This window comes from Monodelphis domestica, chromosome 2, assembly GCF_027887165.1.
Source record: "Monodelphis domestica isolate mMonDom1 chromosome 2, mMonDom1.pri, whole genome shotgun sequence".
Lineage (NCBI taxonomy): Eukaryota > Metazoa > Chordata > Mammalia > Didelphimorphia > Didelphidae > Monodelphis > Monodelphis domestica.
The window spans coordinates 42,883,286-42,900,965 of NC_077228.1; the positions used below are offsets into that span (position 1 = coordinate 42,883,286).

The window sequence follows — 17,680 nt, forward strand, 5'->3', positions numbered from 1 at the left end:
AAGTAAATGCCAGCTATTAGGCCCGTTTTCTGTTTACAAACTGATGATCCAAATACTTACAGAATCGATGCTTTGCATGAACATGATGGAGGCTTTCTCACCCTGAACTTTATCGGGTATGAACATACAGTCTTTGTTTAACTTTCCTGTTTTGGGATCTGTCCGACAATTTCTGATGGAACAGCTTCCTCCAGAACATGCATATACCTTATTTGTACCAGTGATACCGTCAGAACACCTGAAAAAATGAAGATTAGACCATATGAACAATAACCCACTTAAAGCCACTCCACCGCCAAAACACTTCAGCCTATGTGTATCTCTGATGCTATTGTGAGAATCATTCATTTCTTTATCACAGAGAGTGTGTATCAAACAACCCAATCAGGCAGCAATGTTTCAGGCAGCCAGAAAAAAACCATTTGTGTTTGGCAAAAGATTCCTGCAGGGAATTTTAAGTGGGTTCTTTGGAATCTATAATACATACATTTTCCTCTTAATCTATACACGAAAAGGAAAACAATCCACATAACTAAAATATTTTTCAGAAAATAACAGATCAGAAGATGATTTTGAGGTGGAGCCAAGATGGAAGAGTAAGGCACAAACCCTTTGAGCTCTCCCAAATTCACCTCCCAACAACTATGAAAAGCTAATCAAAACTAATTCTGGAGTAGTAGAACCAAAAATAGTATCTGGTGAAATAATTTTCCCTCTTAAGACAACTTAGAAGATCAGCAGGACATTTCTTTTTCAGTAAGATCAGAACGTATTTCAGCATGGGAAGTATCCAAAGAGAGCAGTAGTAGGCTATGTCTCATGAAGCCAACAGCCAGGCTCTGTGTCCACAGCCCTGCACAGGCTATCAACAAGGTCTTGCACCCTCAGCAGCACAGATAAGCAGGGAGACCCTACACTTTGGCGTAGGCTGGTATCAAGTCCTCATGTCCTTCGTGCTGGGTGGCAGGATTCTCCTTTTCATCTGCACTCCCAGCACAAGAAACTTCACAGGACTCCTCTTTCCATCCCTTATACCAGCACAATGCCCCCTCCACTGCAGGAGCAGAGTCCAAACTTTAAAATATAAAGTTAATTAAAGCAATAGAAAAGGACCTGTTTGTGCAAAAATATTTATAGATGTTCTTTTTGTGATAGCAAAAAATTGGAAACTAATTGGAGGATGGCTGAAAAAATTGTGGTATATGATAGTAATGGAATACTATTGTGAGATAAGGAATGATAAATGGGATGATTTTAGAAAGAACTGGAAAGATCTCCATGAACTGATGCAGAGTGAAATAGGCAGAACCAGGAAAACATTGTACACAGTAACAGCAATATAGTGGAACAATCAAATGTGATAAACTTTGCTACTAACAGCAATGCAACAATACAGAACAATTCTGAGGGACTTATGAAAAAGAATGCTATCTACTTCCAGAGAAAGAACTGTCGGACTAGGACTGCAGATGAAAGTAAATGATTTATCACTTGTTTATTGAGGTATATGTTTTGGGGGTTTGACTATATAAGATTATTCATTTAAAATGCATAATATGGAAATGCTTTGCATGATAATTCATGTATAACCCAGATTAAATTACTTGCCAGCTCCAGGAGCAGGGAGGGAAGAAGGAAGGGAAACAATTTGGAAAACTTATGTGGAAATTTATTAAAATAAAATGAAGTTAAAGATGAAAAGTAGGCTGGAAAAATGAGTAAGCAACCATAACAACAACAAAAAAACCTGACCATAAAAACTTCCTATTGTCTCAGAAAAGGTGAAAACACAAACTCTGAAGAGGACAACAGGATTAAAATTGCAGAATGGGGACAAGTCACTTAAACCTGTTTGCTTAGAGCTCTTGCTTTTCTGTCTCAAGAGCTGTTATTAAAAGAGAGTATAAAGGTTTTTTAAAAAAATATACAGAGTGAAGTAAACAGAACCAGAATATTGTACACAGTAACAATAATCCTGTACAAAGAATATCTGTGAATAATGTAGCTATTCTCAGCAACACAATGACCCAATACAATTCTGAATGACCCATGATGAAAAATGCTATCTACCTCCAGAGATAGAAATGACAAAGTCTGAATAATGATTAAAGCTTACCATTTGTACTTGATTTTCATCTAATATACATGTATGTGTCATCTCCCACAACATGATGAACATAGATATATGTTTTGTATGATAGCACATGTGTAACCAATATCAAAATGTTTACTACTCAGGGAAAGGGAAGAGAAAGGATAGAATTTGGAACTCAAAATATTATAAAAAGAATGCAAAAAATTGTTCTTACATATAATTGGTAAATAATTAAATATTACTTAAGGGAAAAATTCCTACCCAAATGTACTAGGCCTAAAAAGCTATTAAACTGCATACCCTTTGATGCAGCAATTAACTAGGTCCATATCCCAAAGATCAAGGAAATAGGAAAGGACATACATATATATATATACACAAATAAAATAATAGCAGCTCTTTTTGTAGTAGCATAGAATTTAAAACTGATTATCAATTGGGAAATGGTTGTACAAGTTACAGTATATCAATGTGGTGAAATATTATTGTACTAAAAGAAATGATGAAGGGGATCAGTTCAGAAAAACCTAGAAATACTTGTATGAACTATTGAAGAGCAAATGAGTAGAACTAGGAGAACAGTTATCCAGAAACAGCAATATTGTAAAGGGAATTAATTGTTTAATATAGAGTAATGCTGATTGATACAGTGACGCACTAACAGTTCCAAAGAACTCATGATGAAAAATGCTGTCCACTTCAAGTCTGAGAACTGGTGGACTCAGACTAAAGATTGATTTTTTCCCCCTTCCTATTTCTTTGTTTCCTTTTCAGAAAAAGGCTAATGGAAAATTGGTTTTTCATAAGTTCAAATTTGTAATGGATCTTTCATTTCTTGTCCTCTTAATAGATGAGGGTGAGGGTTAAGGAGAGAAAAAATATAAAACTGAAAGTAAAATAAAATTAAAAAAAAACTTCAATTTTTTCCTAAGATTTTAGGTTTTAGGTTGAACATTTTAACCCAAATTAAAAAGAACCCTCAAAGAAAGATATGCAATGGAGTAAAAAACTGCTCAAAAAAGATTTGAAAATAAAATAGGATAAATATAGGAAAAGTTGGTGAAAGAAATGGAAGTGAGGCAAGAGAAGCATGAAAGAAGAGGGAACTACTTGGCAAAGGAAACAAAGAAATAGAAAAAGAAATGTAAAAAATTTTTTGAAGATTCTATAAAAGGAATCAGCAAAATATCAAAGGATACAGAAAAGTGCCCTGAATAAAACAATTCCTTAAGAATTAGATTTGGTCAAGTCAAAACTAATGACTCCATGAGGTATTAAGAAACTATAAAATAATATCAAAAGTGTGAAAAATATAGAAGAAAATGTGAAATAGCTCATTAACCATATAACTGACTTAGAAAACAGAAGAGAAATAATTTAAGAATTACTGGATTATATAATAGTCATGATTTTATTTAAAAAGCCTGGATTTCTTATTTCAAGAAATTATCAAGGTAAGCTGCCTTGATATCCTGGAATCAGAGGGTAAGATAGAAACTGCAATAGTCCTCCAATCACATCCTGGGAGAGATCCCAAAATGGAAAACACTCAGGAATATTGTAGGCAAATTCTCAAGTTCTCAGGCTAAGGAGAAAATATTGTAAGCTTTCTAAAAGAAATAATTTAAATATTGTGTAGTCAGAATAACACAGGATTTAGCAGCTTCTATATTTAAGGATAAGAGGGCTTACAATGTCATATATTCCCAAAGCAAAGGAACTAGGATTACAACTAAGAATCATCTATTCAGGAAAATAGCTTAATCCTTTTTTTTTAAATCCTTCAGGGGAAAATGGTCATTTATTGAAATAGGGGATTTTTAAGCATTCCCGATGAAAATACCAAACCACAAACTGGTTTTTCAAATAGAGGACTTCAGAGGAGCATAAAGATGTAAGCGGAGAGAGTATCGTATTCCTTACATATAACTCTTAAGAGTTTTGTCATCAGAGCATTTAAAAGGAGTATACGTAGAAAGAGGTCATGGGCAGGCATTGACTATAATGAAGGGATGCCTAAAAATAAATTAAGGCTTGAGTAAAGAGGAGTGACATGGGAGAAAAATTAAGGGAGAGGTAGAATGGGGGAAAATCATATCAAATAAAAGAGGCACAAAAGAACTTCTGAAGTGGAGGGGAAAGATGAGGGTATGAAGAGGGCATCACTTGAACCTTACTATCAATGGAATTAGCTCAAAAGAGGGGATAACATATATGCTTATTTGGGCATAGAAATCTATCTCACCCTATAAGAAAGTAGAAAAGGATAAGAATAAAGAGGTAATAGAAGGAAGAACACATTGGAGGAAGTGTTGATAAGAAGAAAAATATTTTAGAGGGTGGACAAGAAGAAAGGATAGAGAGTAAGTTCACCAGAAAGGAGAATAGGATGGAAGGAAATACACAATAATCAATACTAAAATTACATCATTTCTCTAATAAAGGCCTTATTTCTCAAAAAATATAGAGAAATCAGTAGAGAGGATAAGAAAACAAGCCATTCCCTAATTGATAAATGGTTGAAGGATAGTAACAAAAATTTTCAGACAAATCTTTAAAAACTATCTATAGTCATATGAAAAAAAGTGTTACCTCAGTATTGATTAGAGAAATGCATCTTAAAATGATTCTGAGGTACCAACTCACACCTATCAGATTTGCTATTATAACAGTGAAGGAAAATGTCAAATGTCGGAGGGGAGTTGGGAAAATTCAGATGTTTTTGTACAGTTGGAGGGGTTGTGAACTGATTCAACTATTCTGGAGAGCAATTTGGAACTATATGCTAAGGTCATAAAACTGTGCAAACCCTTTGATCCAACAATACCACTTTTAGGTCAGTATCCCAAAGAGATTTTTTTAAAAAGAGATAAGGATCTATTTGCACAAAAATATTTATATCAGCTCTTTTTGTGGAGGCAAAGAATTGGGAATTAAGGGGACATCTCTCAAATGGGGAATACTTGAACAAGTTTTGGTATGTGAGTGTGGTAGAATATTATTGTGCTATAAGAAATGATGAAAAGAATGGTTTCAGAAAAACTTATATGAGTTGATGCAAAAATAAAGTAACCAGAACCAAGATTCTTCTGTGTCAAATTATTTGATATCTCAGGGAGGGAAGGAAGGAGGGATGGTGGGAGAGAATTTAGAACTTAAAATTTTAACAAGTGAATGTTAAAAATTATTTTTACATTACAGTGAGGGCCCTCCCCCACAGAAAGAGAATATGATTTCAGTTTGATATAGTTCACAAAAAGTTAGAAGATCATCATACTTTACTGGTACATTTCTTCCATCATGCTGGTAGAAGGGTTCTTCTTCATTGTATTCATCAAACACTCCCCACCGTAAATGGGCCCATTCATGAACTAAAATTTTACCTGTTGCAACATATTTAAAATACAAACATAATTACTTCCACAGTTCAATGGTTCAGTGGGTATCCCCTCAGACCTATGTCCATATTCCCTTCATCAATGCAGATTGCACCGTCATCATGCTTTCTTATTCTTTGAAATCCTTATTCATATCTTCTCCTATGTCATCTGTAGAGAAACTATTCATGGTACTGAAATCCTTCTTCTAGATCTTTTATATTTCATGGCTATCAGTGTAAGATCCATGCAATCTAAGTGGTTCAGTGGATAGAGGACTGAGCTTGGAGTCAGGAAGATCCAAATTCAAATCTAGCCTCAGAAACATACTAGCTGTGAGACCCTGGGCAGGTCTTTTCACTTCTGTCTCATTTTGCTCAAATATGAAATGGAAGTCCTAACAATATATATATATATATATATATATATATATATATATATATATATATATATACCTCTCAGGGTTGTGAGGATCAAATGAGATGATATTTGATTTTTTAAAATTTTAACCTTTACTTTCTGATTTAGTAGCAATTGGAAGACAGAAGAGCAAGGGCTAGGCAGATGTTACAGATTGCAATTCATTCGTGTCTGCCCATCCTATGGGCCTATGCCACCACATATGTATCAGAGAGAATTTACCCAGCATTTTGGGAGAAAAGTATATCTTTGTATAAATCTCTTAACATTATTTAGATATAAATAGTTTTTCCACATAGTCCTTGCTTTGTTGTTTCTAACTCTTTATGACCCCATTTGGGGTTTTCTTGGCAAAGATATCTGAGAGATTTGCCATTTCCTTCTCCGGATCATTTTTCAGAGGGGAAACTGAGGCCAATATGTTAAGTTACTTGCTCTGGGTCACACAGCTAGTTTCTGAGGCCAGATTTGAATTCACAAAGATGAGTCTTCCTGAACTTAGACCTAATACTCTATATACTTTGCCATCTAGCTTTCCCACAAAGGTCTGTTGATTTTACTCCTACAACATCTCTTAAATATGTCCTACTCTCTCTTCTGATGCTGCCACCAATTTGTTACAACCCTTCATCACATCATACCAAGACTACTGCAACAGCCTGCTGGTGGGTCTGCCTGCCTCAAGTATCTCCACACTCCAATCCATCTTCCATTCAGCCACTAAAGTTATTTTCTGGAAGTTCAGGTTAGATTATGTCACTATTTATCCTCAACAAGTTTTAGTGGCTCCCTAAAACCTATGAGATTTGATTCAAAATTCTGTTTGGCATTCAAAGCCCTTCATAAACTAACCCCCTTCCGCCTTTCTAATCTTCTTCTTATACCTTACTTCCCAACATGTACTCTTTGAGTCAGTTGCTCTAGCCCCCTGGTTGTTCCATGAATATGACACTCCATCTCTTAGCTCCAAGCATTTTATCCAGCTGTCTTTCATGCGTTGGATATTCTCCTTCCACTCTTGACTATTAATTTCCTTGGTTTCCATTAGTTCCAACTCAAATACCATCTTTTACTGGAAGCCATTCCCAAAGTCTCTTAATTCTACTATCTCCCCTCTGTTCATTACTTCCTATATATCCTGTATATAACTTGTTTGGACATATTTGCTAGCTGTCTTCCTTAATAGATTGTAAGCTCCTTGAGAGCAGGGACTCTCACCTCTCTTTGTATCCCCAGTGATTAGCACCCAGTAGGTGCTTTTTAAACAGACCAGGAGGCAGTCTAGTCTGACTCTAAACTGTATGGAGTCAACAAATCTAAGAGAGGGGAGATAAGTCACATCTTATCCTTTCTGCTATAATTTTGTATCCAACACAACCAATACCTATTCTAATTTTCCAAACTTTACTCACTCTACCCTCCTCCTCTGCATTCACGTTCTCAACCTTTCATCTCTTGAGCTGGGTGTTAGCATCCACTAAGCAGTTAAAAATAAACTAACTCAACTACCCATAGTAGCTGTCCAGATGTCAATGGAAAAATTCTGGCCTTACCCCAACTCCATCTGGGGGCAATGATCAGTGAATAAGACTCTCAAGACATCCTTTCATTTGGGGGGGGGCAGAATCCACATAGAATGAGTTGGTATAGGTCAGTTGCAATTTGGCTCCTTACATTAGCCTTTCTCCCAAACTAACTTATCTTTTAAATTTCTCTGTTCTTTCTTAAGGAAATGACCACTTTTACGTATGCCCTCAGTTGTCATATATTGTCAGCCCCATCTCCATATCCATTCCCTTCTCTCTATTAATGTAGCCGGCACCAATTCAGACCTTCTTCACCACATATATAGACTCTTGCAGTAGCTTTCTGATTGGTCTCCTATCCTTTATCTCTCCCTTTAATTCATCCTACACACAATTCTCAAAGTGGTCTTCCTGAAGAGCAGGTCTGACCACATCACTCCTGTACTCAAACTTCCATGGCTCCCTATTCACTCTAGGATCAAAAGTTATTTAATTTTTCTTATCCTTTAAAAATATCTGCTATATGAAAATTTTTGAGGGTACATAATTTATATAGCTTTACTTACATATATTTTGTAATTATGTACATATTGGGTGTTGTGCTCAAAGTTTAGAGATTATTAATATAAACAGTTATATTCCCAAATGCGGAGTTAAATACTGATACCCCCTTTTAAGATGAAAAGAAGGTATGCCCCTGCCATATTTTTGGCATATCTGCATTGTTAAATCAAGATAATTATATTTCTTGTGTGCTATGAACCACGTTATAAAGTATGCTTTAGATGTGATGAACACTAATCTCTCATCAGTAACTATACCTTGTGGTCCATATTCATTCAGTTTTTCCCCCAGTACGATGGCAGGAGTTAAACGGATTCTCTCTCCCTTATCTCCACATTGTCCAAACTGGTCAGTTCGTGGAACATCAAAGCCTGGGGGATTAGGGACTTCAATGACAATATCTGCCTAGAAATGTTTGCAAAGAGGTTTCTGTTATATAGCGTATCATAAACAAAACTAGCAATATTAGGATGGAAAGATTCCAAAAAAATGCATTAGTTATTATGAGAATTATATTTTCAAAAATTTAGATCCAGTATGAAGACCTAATAAAAGTGAGAATCTGATGATCTTACATTTTTGTACGTCTCAAGTTTTGGTTCCTCATATTCGTTTTTTTTCTGCCATGTTTCAGGAATCAAAATCGAGACTGCCTTGAAGTAAAATCTCTTTTCTGTGGCTCCATACAGGTAAGTTGAAGCCTCTGTCACCATATCCTACATGAAAAAAAAGAAATCCATCAGAATGCCTGACAGCTGACTGAAATTTAAACAACTCATCATTTAACTTCACAATGAAAATTGCCAGTAGAAAAAGATTACATGGTCATAGGAAGCTCTGTGATCCAAGCTTGGCTTCAAACGTATCCCTTTAGACTAAATACATACACCCATATTTACAAATCCACTAAGAATCAAGGGCACACCATGACAATTTAAGTTATTTTTTGTTTTGTATTTTAAACAAATGTGCTCAAGGTTTGTTGTTTTTTTTTTTAAATAAAAATTCCCGTGTCATGTCACAAGTGAGCATGGGTGTTACATCCATGTTTCAGGGAATCTTAACTCTTTGATGTGTGTCTTCTCTCCATCTTTTAATATAATACATCCATAATTTTCCATTTGGTGGGTCCCTTGTCCATGCTGTCCCATAAATTCTCTTCAGAACATCCCCCAACATGGGTTCTAAGACTACCGAAGGGATATTGGTAGAACGCATGGGCTCTGCACCAATGTAGGAGCTTGCAAGCTCTCATCATCTATTTGAAAGGAAGTTCCTTGGGAGGATGGAATATTTATTCTTTGTATTTGTATAGCCATTGCCTAGTAATTAGAAAATGATTAACAAATGCTTTTCAGTTGATTGGCCATAGTATAGCGCATTGATTTTGCTGTAGTTACTACAGTCATTACTTACATTTATTGACCCATTCTTATCAAGATTGATAAAGACTGCCATGAGTCAAAGATGGGAGGGGAATGTATGGGAAGTATGGGCCTAGGAGTCAAGTGTTCTGGGTTCAAGGGTCATACCTGCCATCCTAATAGCCTCATAATTGCTGTAATTTTGAATAAGACATTTAACCAGGCTCTCAGTGCCCTCATCTGTTAAAGAAAAGAATAAAATGTTCTCCTTCCCTCACCATTAGAAAGCATTTAGTAAGGACAGACTAACTGGGATACTTTAAAGTTTTGCTAAAGATTCCCCAACATTTATCATGAAGCTTGATAACTTTGTACCTCAGATCCACACCCTTGAAGGTTCCATCCATTTCCTCCTGGGATGCTCAGGTAGTTTGTCCCCACCCTTAGAGTCACTAAGGGACTTTGCTGTCAACATGACACAATTCAGCTAAAATCAGTGCCACCAACAGCTCTTAAGAGCCCAACATTTGCAAAACACCACTGAGGATAGAAAGATGGACCCAATGGAGACCCTGCTATTTAGGAGTTTACAATCTAATGACTGGGAGGGAGCCATATATGCAAAGAGTTATAGAGACAAGGGAATAAGAGATAAATGCAAGGAGGTGCCCAGTGCACCCCATGTACTTTGAGAAATGTGAGTCCTGACCCCTTCCAGCATTGAGAAGGGGACGCTTGGCTTGTGTGACCCTCTACAAGTTGTTTTAGCTCTTAGTGTCCCTACCAATTTTCTAGGACCATTCGAGAAGAGTTTCCAATCTGTGTTGGCAAATCAGAGGTTCTTGTAGTAGGCTCTGCGAATTATTCTATTTTTTATTTCTATTTTTTCTATTATATATATATATTTCTATTTCTATTATATATAATATATAAAATATTTCTATTATATATATATAATATATTATTTCTAATACTTTTATAACTAAATTCACTATAATTGGTTTCCTTTATGCATTTAAAACATCCTGAGCTGAGGATCCTTTGGTTTTACCCTAGTAACAAAGGGTTCACAGGGCAAAGAAGACAATAGGAGCACGTTTGTAGAGGGATATTTCTCACTACGAATTTCCTGTACCTCTGATCTCACTCCTCCGCACCAGAATACCCTCCAGAACTCCACTGAGATAATTGAATTTTTTAGTGAAAAAATAGTTACAGACCCTAAAAACAGTAAAAGTTTCAGGTCCTTTCCTCACCCCAGAAGCAGAAACCTCTCCCATTAGACTACTGACGAGAAACTAGAATTGGTAGTGTGAGATATTTTTGGGTCGTCCATGTTTTCCCGAGAAATCAATTATTGAGAGGCATTAATTAAGTCACTGATGTTTTCATATGCTATCCTAGGCTCTGAGGATACAAAGACAACATTATAATAATAATAACTATAGAGATAATAGAAAAATGCAATAATCTTCTGAGAAAAGTTTTTATATAGGATTTGTATATATTTATACATAGCATCTTTTACATTTACATAACACTTCAAAGTTTGGAAAGTGTTTTATATCAGTTCACCTTTACATGATATCCTCCGTGTATGGAATGTTCTCCTTTCTCATCTCCTCTTGGCTTCCTTCATGTCTAGCTAACATCCCACCTATAAGAAATCTTTCCAATTGCTCTTAATATGAGTTGTCTTTCATCCTTTTCTTCCCACCCTCTTTTTCCTTTTAAAATAAAAACACATCTTGCGTTCTAGAATACATACTCTATATTGGTTCCAAGGCAGAACAAAAAGAACTAGGCAAAGGGGGGGGGGGAGGTTAAATGATTTGCCCAGGGTCATACAACTAGGAAGTATCTGAGGCCACAATTGAATCCAAGACCTCCTCTCAATCCAATAAGCCACTGCCTTCAGTCAGGAAGACGTGAGTTCAAATTCAGTCTCAGACACTAGCTGTGTTACCTTGAGCAAGTCATTTCACCCTGCTTGATTCCATTTCTTCAAGTGTAAGCTGGAGAAGGGAATGGCAAACCATTCCAGTATCTTTGCCAAGATAACTCCAAATGGAGTCACAAAGAATCGGATGTGGCTGAAATAACGGAATAATGACAAGAAAATACAGTTTTAAATAAATGACTTTTTCTATAGCAAACAGTTGATGACCATTAAAAACACTGAACAGTTTTCCAAATGAACTTCGGCCTGGACTCTGCTCCTACACAATTCCGGGCAGAATCACTGTTGTTCTGCAGCAGCTATCTAAATACATATGCTGGTGATGTAATGGATTGCCAATCCATCAGCATGTTAGGGGAGTGGGAGTTTTTCATCTACTTTGTTTATCTCTCTTGTTGGTTAGGCCAAATCTTGCTCATCTCATTGTGGCTTTTGCTGAGGAGTCTTTGTAGTATTCTGGGGTTTGATGTACAATCTAATTTGTGAATGGTAGCATTTAGAGAACTTCACTATCAGCAAACACATATAATAGAACATAAATACGAAAGCTTTTTTCTGTTTTCTGTATGTCATCTGTTTGTGATAAGTCTATGTTCTATATTCCACGTTGCCAGAGAGTGTATGAAGTATACAGAATATTTCTGTATTGTCCGTGTGGTTTTTGTCCATGCACAATGGGAGGGTTACATCTTGGGAAAAACAATCCTCAGATAAAAGAGGTGACCTTCTCTCTGCTGTCTTCAGTTTGATACAGAAGAAATGGAGGAGACAGACAGAGGCTGTGTGGGAAATTTAAGAGCAACATTTTTTGGTGAATTTTATGGATTTTTGAATCTCCTAAACTTTTAGATAATTTAATTGGTTACACATAAAGGACAAATATACAAAATTGTTAGACATCTCTTCCCTGCCCTCCTTGATGACCACAAGGGGGTAGAAATGATAAAGACAAGAAAGGGATAATTCATTGAACAATTACAAAATATCAACAGAGAACAAAGGCAAAAACATATGTTTTGTATTTTTTCTTCTCCCTTTTCTTGATTGGGCCCCCGAGAGGGGGCAGCTGGGTGGCTCAGTGAATTGAGAGCCAGGCCTAGAGACTGGAGGTCCTAGGTTCAAATCTGGCCTTAGATACTTCCCAGCTGTATGACCTTGGGCAAGTCACTTGAACCCCATTGCCTAGCCCTTACCGCTCTTCTGCCTTAGAACCAATGCACAGTATTGACTCTAAGATGGAAGGTAAGGGTTTAAAAATAATGGGCCCCTGAGGAAGGGAAAGAGAAAAGATCAGAACAAAAAAAAGGAGGGGGAGGAAATTTGATCCCATAATTTGATTTGATTTTTAATTAGATTCAATATTAAATATTGATTTATAACTTTGAACATTTGCTAATGATTTCAATATGCATTGTGGGTACAATATAATTTAATTCATTGTGATAATTGGTTACCTATTAAAAATAAAATTTAGCTAAATTTAAGAATGTACAAAAGTTATAGTGAAAAAACTATTTATTAGGACTTAATTAAATAAAAAATTTCAATTAAAAGTGCTTGGCAAAACTGAATTTGAGAATTGATTAAATGTATCTAATAGCTAGCCTGATGCAAAAAAGTTTTTTCTTATTGTCTAAAAGAAGCAGATGAGCAGCAAAGCTTCTGAGAAGTGCTATGTTGGTTGCTTAATAAACAGTATGGTCTCAAATTTGGAAATATGAAATTGTATATATATGTGTTAAGAATTTGGTGTGTTACAAATTGGAAATATAAATAGCATTGTATTTAATTAGGATACAAAGCTGTTTTCAAAGTATGTGCAACAAATATTAGATGAGAATATTATTGGTGAAATTTAATCAATTACACAAAAATAATCCGAAGTATCCATTTGAAAGTTCTGAAATTTTAAATCAATACCCATTGAGAATAATTTAATATCAAGATTAAAACATGCAAAGTTTATAAGTATAGTATATTTTCCCTCATTTCCCAAGCAATATATACCTATTAGGATACAAAGCCAAAATAAATTACAATCAGGACACTTTTAGATAATATTGCAAAAGACTTAGAGCTTCCTATAAATTTATTAACCACTTCCCCAGAGTAAACATTAATTTAAAACCTAAGGGGTTAATTAGCAGCTTCATTAATTTTTTTTAGTTTTTAAAACATTATTTTATTTGGTCATTTTCATACATCATTCATTGGAAACAGAGATCATTTTCTTTTCCTCCCCCTACCCCCGCCACCCCTCCCCTAGCTGATGCCAATTCCTCTTAGCATCACATGTGTCCTTGCTCTAAAACCATTTCCTTGTTGTTGGTATTTGCATTAGGGTGCTCATTTAGCATCTCTCCTCAATCATAACCCCTCCACCCCTGTAGTCAAACAGTTGCTTTTCCTCAGTGTATTTACTCCCACAGTTTGTCTTCTGCTTGAGGATAGTTTGTTTGCTTTTTTTCTCATAGATCCCTGCAGATTGTCAGGGACATTGTAAAGCCATTAATGGAGAAGTCCATTACGTTTGATTGTACCACAGTGTATCAGTCTCTGTGTACAATGTTCTCCTGGTTCTGCTCCTCTCACTCTGCATTTTTATTATGTTAGCTCGTCCCACCCATGAGCAATCAATGTTTTTCCAATTGTTTACATCTAGTTTGAATTGTGTGGAGAGCGTTTTGTAGTTGTGTTCATATAGTTCCTGTGTTTGTCTTGGCAGAGAGATTCCTAAGTATTTTATATTGTCTGAGGTGACTTTAAATGGAATTTCTCTTTCTAATTCTTGCTGCTGAACTGGGTTGGAGATATATAGAAATGCTGATGACTAATGTGGGTTTATTTTGTATCCTGCAACTTTGCTAAAGTTGTTGATTATTTCAATTAGCTTTTTGGTTGATTCCCTAGTATTAGCTTCATTAAATTTTAATCTGATATAAAAATAATACTGCAACCAAAGTAAAAAATAAACATATATTTGAAAAATGATATATATAAGTATATATCAATGGCAATTGAACAAACTACTTAAATACCTATATGGAAATATCAGAAAAATTAAGATTATAAAAAATGATGGGGGAAAAATCCAGAATGTATCTATACAAAATGCAAATTGTACAAATTTTTAAACAAAGCACATTCAAAAATTATTTCAACAATGACTTTAGACAACTGGGACTCTTATTAATCCCCAATTAACATGTCATAAGTATTGGATTTTTGACAAAATTGTTATATATTGAGCATTACCAAGACATGTACTTTGTGCATGCATGATTCTAAAAAACTAAAAATATGTGTTTACATTTAAACTATATGTAGAAGAAATTTGTTAGAATTTGATCATATTTATTTGCAATGATATAGGATTTGTGCTATAAACTAAAAGTTTAAGGTAAATTGGTTATGACAATATATAAAAATATTATTTTATATATTAGGATAATGTTGGTTCTCTTCCAAGTCCCTAACTAGCTCCTGTTATACCAGTCATCATTAATCAAGATAATGTTAGTGGAAATTTAATTCCCAACAAATTCATTAACCCTTTTTTTTTGGTATAAATTGGGAAGAATTGTCAAATAGTTTAAGTATTATCAGTGAGTATTGAAACTCAAAAAGAGCCCTGAAAATGATTGGAAAGAAAAATTGGTTATCATGACTTGTGAAATCAAATCTTTTCATGGTGTATGTGTGAATCTTAAAATTTCTCAGATTGTGAATCTTAAAACTTCTCAGACTCTACCTTGGAACATTTGGTTAAAGCTATTCCCCATTTTAAACAATGGAGGTACTTAGTTAGGAATGTATGTGAGAACTTTACATACTCCACCCATACTTAAGCATACTTTAGGGGAAAATAAAGTTGTAAACTCCTTACTGAACAATGAAAAAATACTTAACTCATACTTATAGTGAGGCAAAAGACCTTAAGCTAGGTCTATTTTTAGATCTAGTACAAAAGGGTGCTAAGTACCTATGAAGGTCAAATTAATCACTAAAAGCTCACGCAACTTGCAAACTTGCAAGGGACAAGTTTAACAAAAGAGGTGTGAAGTTTTAGTCTACTCAGGTGTCAATTACTCAAAAGTTTTAGTCTACTCAGGTGTGAATCAAGAATGGTCAGTCCTGTGAAAACATCTACTGTGACTGGTACATGTGAAAACTCAGAGGAGGTGACAGAGGAGAAAATTCTCTTTAAAAGGAGGTCAGAAAGGCCTCTGAACTAAATTCAGCTATGGAGCCTGAATTGGAGGCTGGTTCTTGTCTCGGTGGCTGAAAGGAAGTGCAGCCTAGGTAGCTGAGTTGGAGCTCAGACTAGTTGGAGTAGCTGGGTCGCTCTGAATACTAGAATCTTGCTTGGGACAAATCTTGTGGTGAGTGAATTAAAGACTGACTGGTCTCTCTTAAAGCTCAGGCCCCTTTCCCATTATTTCGTGTTACTCTCTCTCTCTCTCTCCTTTTTCTTAATTCCTTCATTGTATTAATTAAAATCTCGATAAAACCCAGCTGATGGGTATATTTAATATTTGGGAATTTTTCCCATGGCGACCACTTTATTTTGATATAAAATCAAGACACTAAAAATTATCCTTACAGTTTTGGCAATTCAAAGTCTTGAAACAATATTTTCATGGTCACAGTTTAAGGCAACCACTCTTTATCTGTAACATATGTAAATTTGGAAATTTTTCAGCTCTAAGCTGCAATTGTGAGATTTGCTGTTTAAGGTAAAAGCTTTTGAGAGTGCAACTAATATTATTTTTTGAGTTTTGAATTCAGGTGTAGTTGTCTCATAGACCATTGAACTGTATCCACCACTCAAGATAAAGACAAGGAAGGTTTTGTGAAGTACAATTGTCACTGAATGACTGATGAATAACCTTGACTCTTACCTAAAGTCAAACATTATTATAACCCTTTCCCTGCTTTTCCTTTCAAAGCAAATTGTTCAGCAATCAAATTCTCAACCAAGAGGGTAAGATAGAAATAGAAAGAATCCACTAATCAGTTCCAGAAGTAAATCCCCAAATGACATCTTCTAGCAATATTATAGCTAAATCCAAGAGCTCCAATTCAATTATAATGGAACTACAGTAAAGATTATATAGAATTTAGCAGTTTCCTTATTAAAGGCTTAGAAGGCTTAGAATATGATATTCCAGAATGCAAAGGATGTAGGTTTACAATCAAGAATTACCTACCCAGCAAAACTGAGTATATTCTTAAAGGAGAAAAAATGGTCATTTGATAAAATAGAAGATTTCTAAACATTTGTGATGAAAAGACCAGACTTAAACAGAAAAATTGGTGTTCAAATACAAGATTTAAGAGAAGCATAAGTAAATAAATAGTAAAGAGAAAAATTAAGGGATTCAATGAGGTTAAATTGTAAGAGAAAATAAACATGAAAACTATTCTAGGGAGAGACCTCAAATTCCCCCTTTAAGATCTAGATAAATTGAATCAGAAAATAAACAAGAAAGAAGTCAAGGAAGTGAATGAAATTTTAGAAAAGTTAGAACTAACAGATCTCTGGAGAAAGTTGAATGGGAATAGAAAGGAATATATCTTCTTTTCAGCAGTACATGGCACCTATACAAAATGTGACATGTATCAAGGAATAAAAACTAAACAACCAAATGCTGAAAAGCAGAAATAATAAATGCATCCTTTTCAGATCATAGCACAATAAAAATCACAATAAATAAGATCTGGGGGAAAACAAATAAAAAATTAATTGGAAACTGAATAATCTTATTCTTAAAGAGAGGTGGGTCAAAGAACAGATTTTAAAAATGATCAGTGATTTCATTAAGGAAAATAACAATGAGGAGGTCACATAAAAAATTAGTGGGATACAACCAAAGCAATACTTAGGGGAAAATTTACATCTCTAAATGGTTATATCAATAAAATAGAGGAAAAGTAGATCAATGAATTGGGTGTGCAACTAAATAATATAGAAAACTAACTAATAAATCCCCAATTGAAAAATGAATTGATAATTATAACAATCAAATGGGAAATTCATAAAATTGAAAGTAAGAGAACCATTGAAGTAATAAATAAGAATATGCGTTGGTTTCATAAAAAACAAAGTAGATAAAGCATTGGTTAATTTGATTTTAAAAAGAGTAGAAAAATTCAAATTACCAGCATTAAAAATGAAAAGAGTGAATTCACCATAAATAAAGAGGAAATTAAAGCAATTACTAGTAGTAATTTTGCCTAATTATACGCTAATAAATGTGGCAATCTAAATGAAATGGATGAATATTTATAAAAATATAATTTATCCAGATTAATGAATGACAAAATAGAATACTTAAATAACCCCATCTCAGAAAAGGAAATTGAACAAGCCA

The 17,680-nt window shown here is 34.8% G+C and overlaps 1 protein-coding gene across 1 annotated transcript in view; it reads right to left on the reverse strand.

Moving 5' to 3' along the window:
• The window catches only part of LOC100011294 (calcium-activated chloride channel regulator 1), a 59,264-nt gene that overhangs the window by 37,509 nt on the left and 4,075 nt on the right, over nucleotides 1-17,680 (reverse strand). Inside the window, exons 2-5 of the mRNA XM_056814606.1 lie at nucleotides 8,558-8,698; nucleotides 8,240-8,387; nucleotides 5,373-5,478; nucleotides 61-238 (exon numbers count right to left, since the gene is read on the reverse strand). Coding sequence (XP_056670584.1) covers nucleotides 61-238; nucleotides 5,373-5,478; nucleotides 8,240-8,387; nucleotides 8,558-8,698 — 573 coding nt within the window. The remainder of the gene's footprint in view (nucleotides 1-60; nucleotides 239-5,372; nucleotides 5,479-8,239; nucleotides 8,388-8,557; nucleotides 8,699-17,680) is intronic.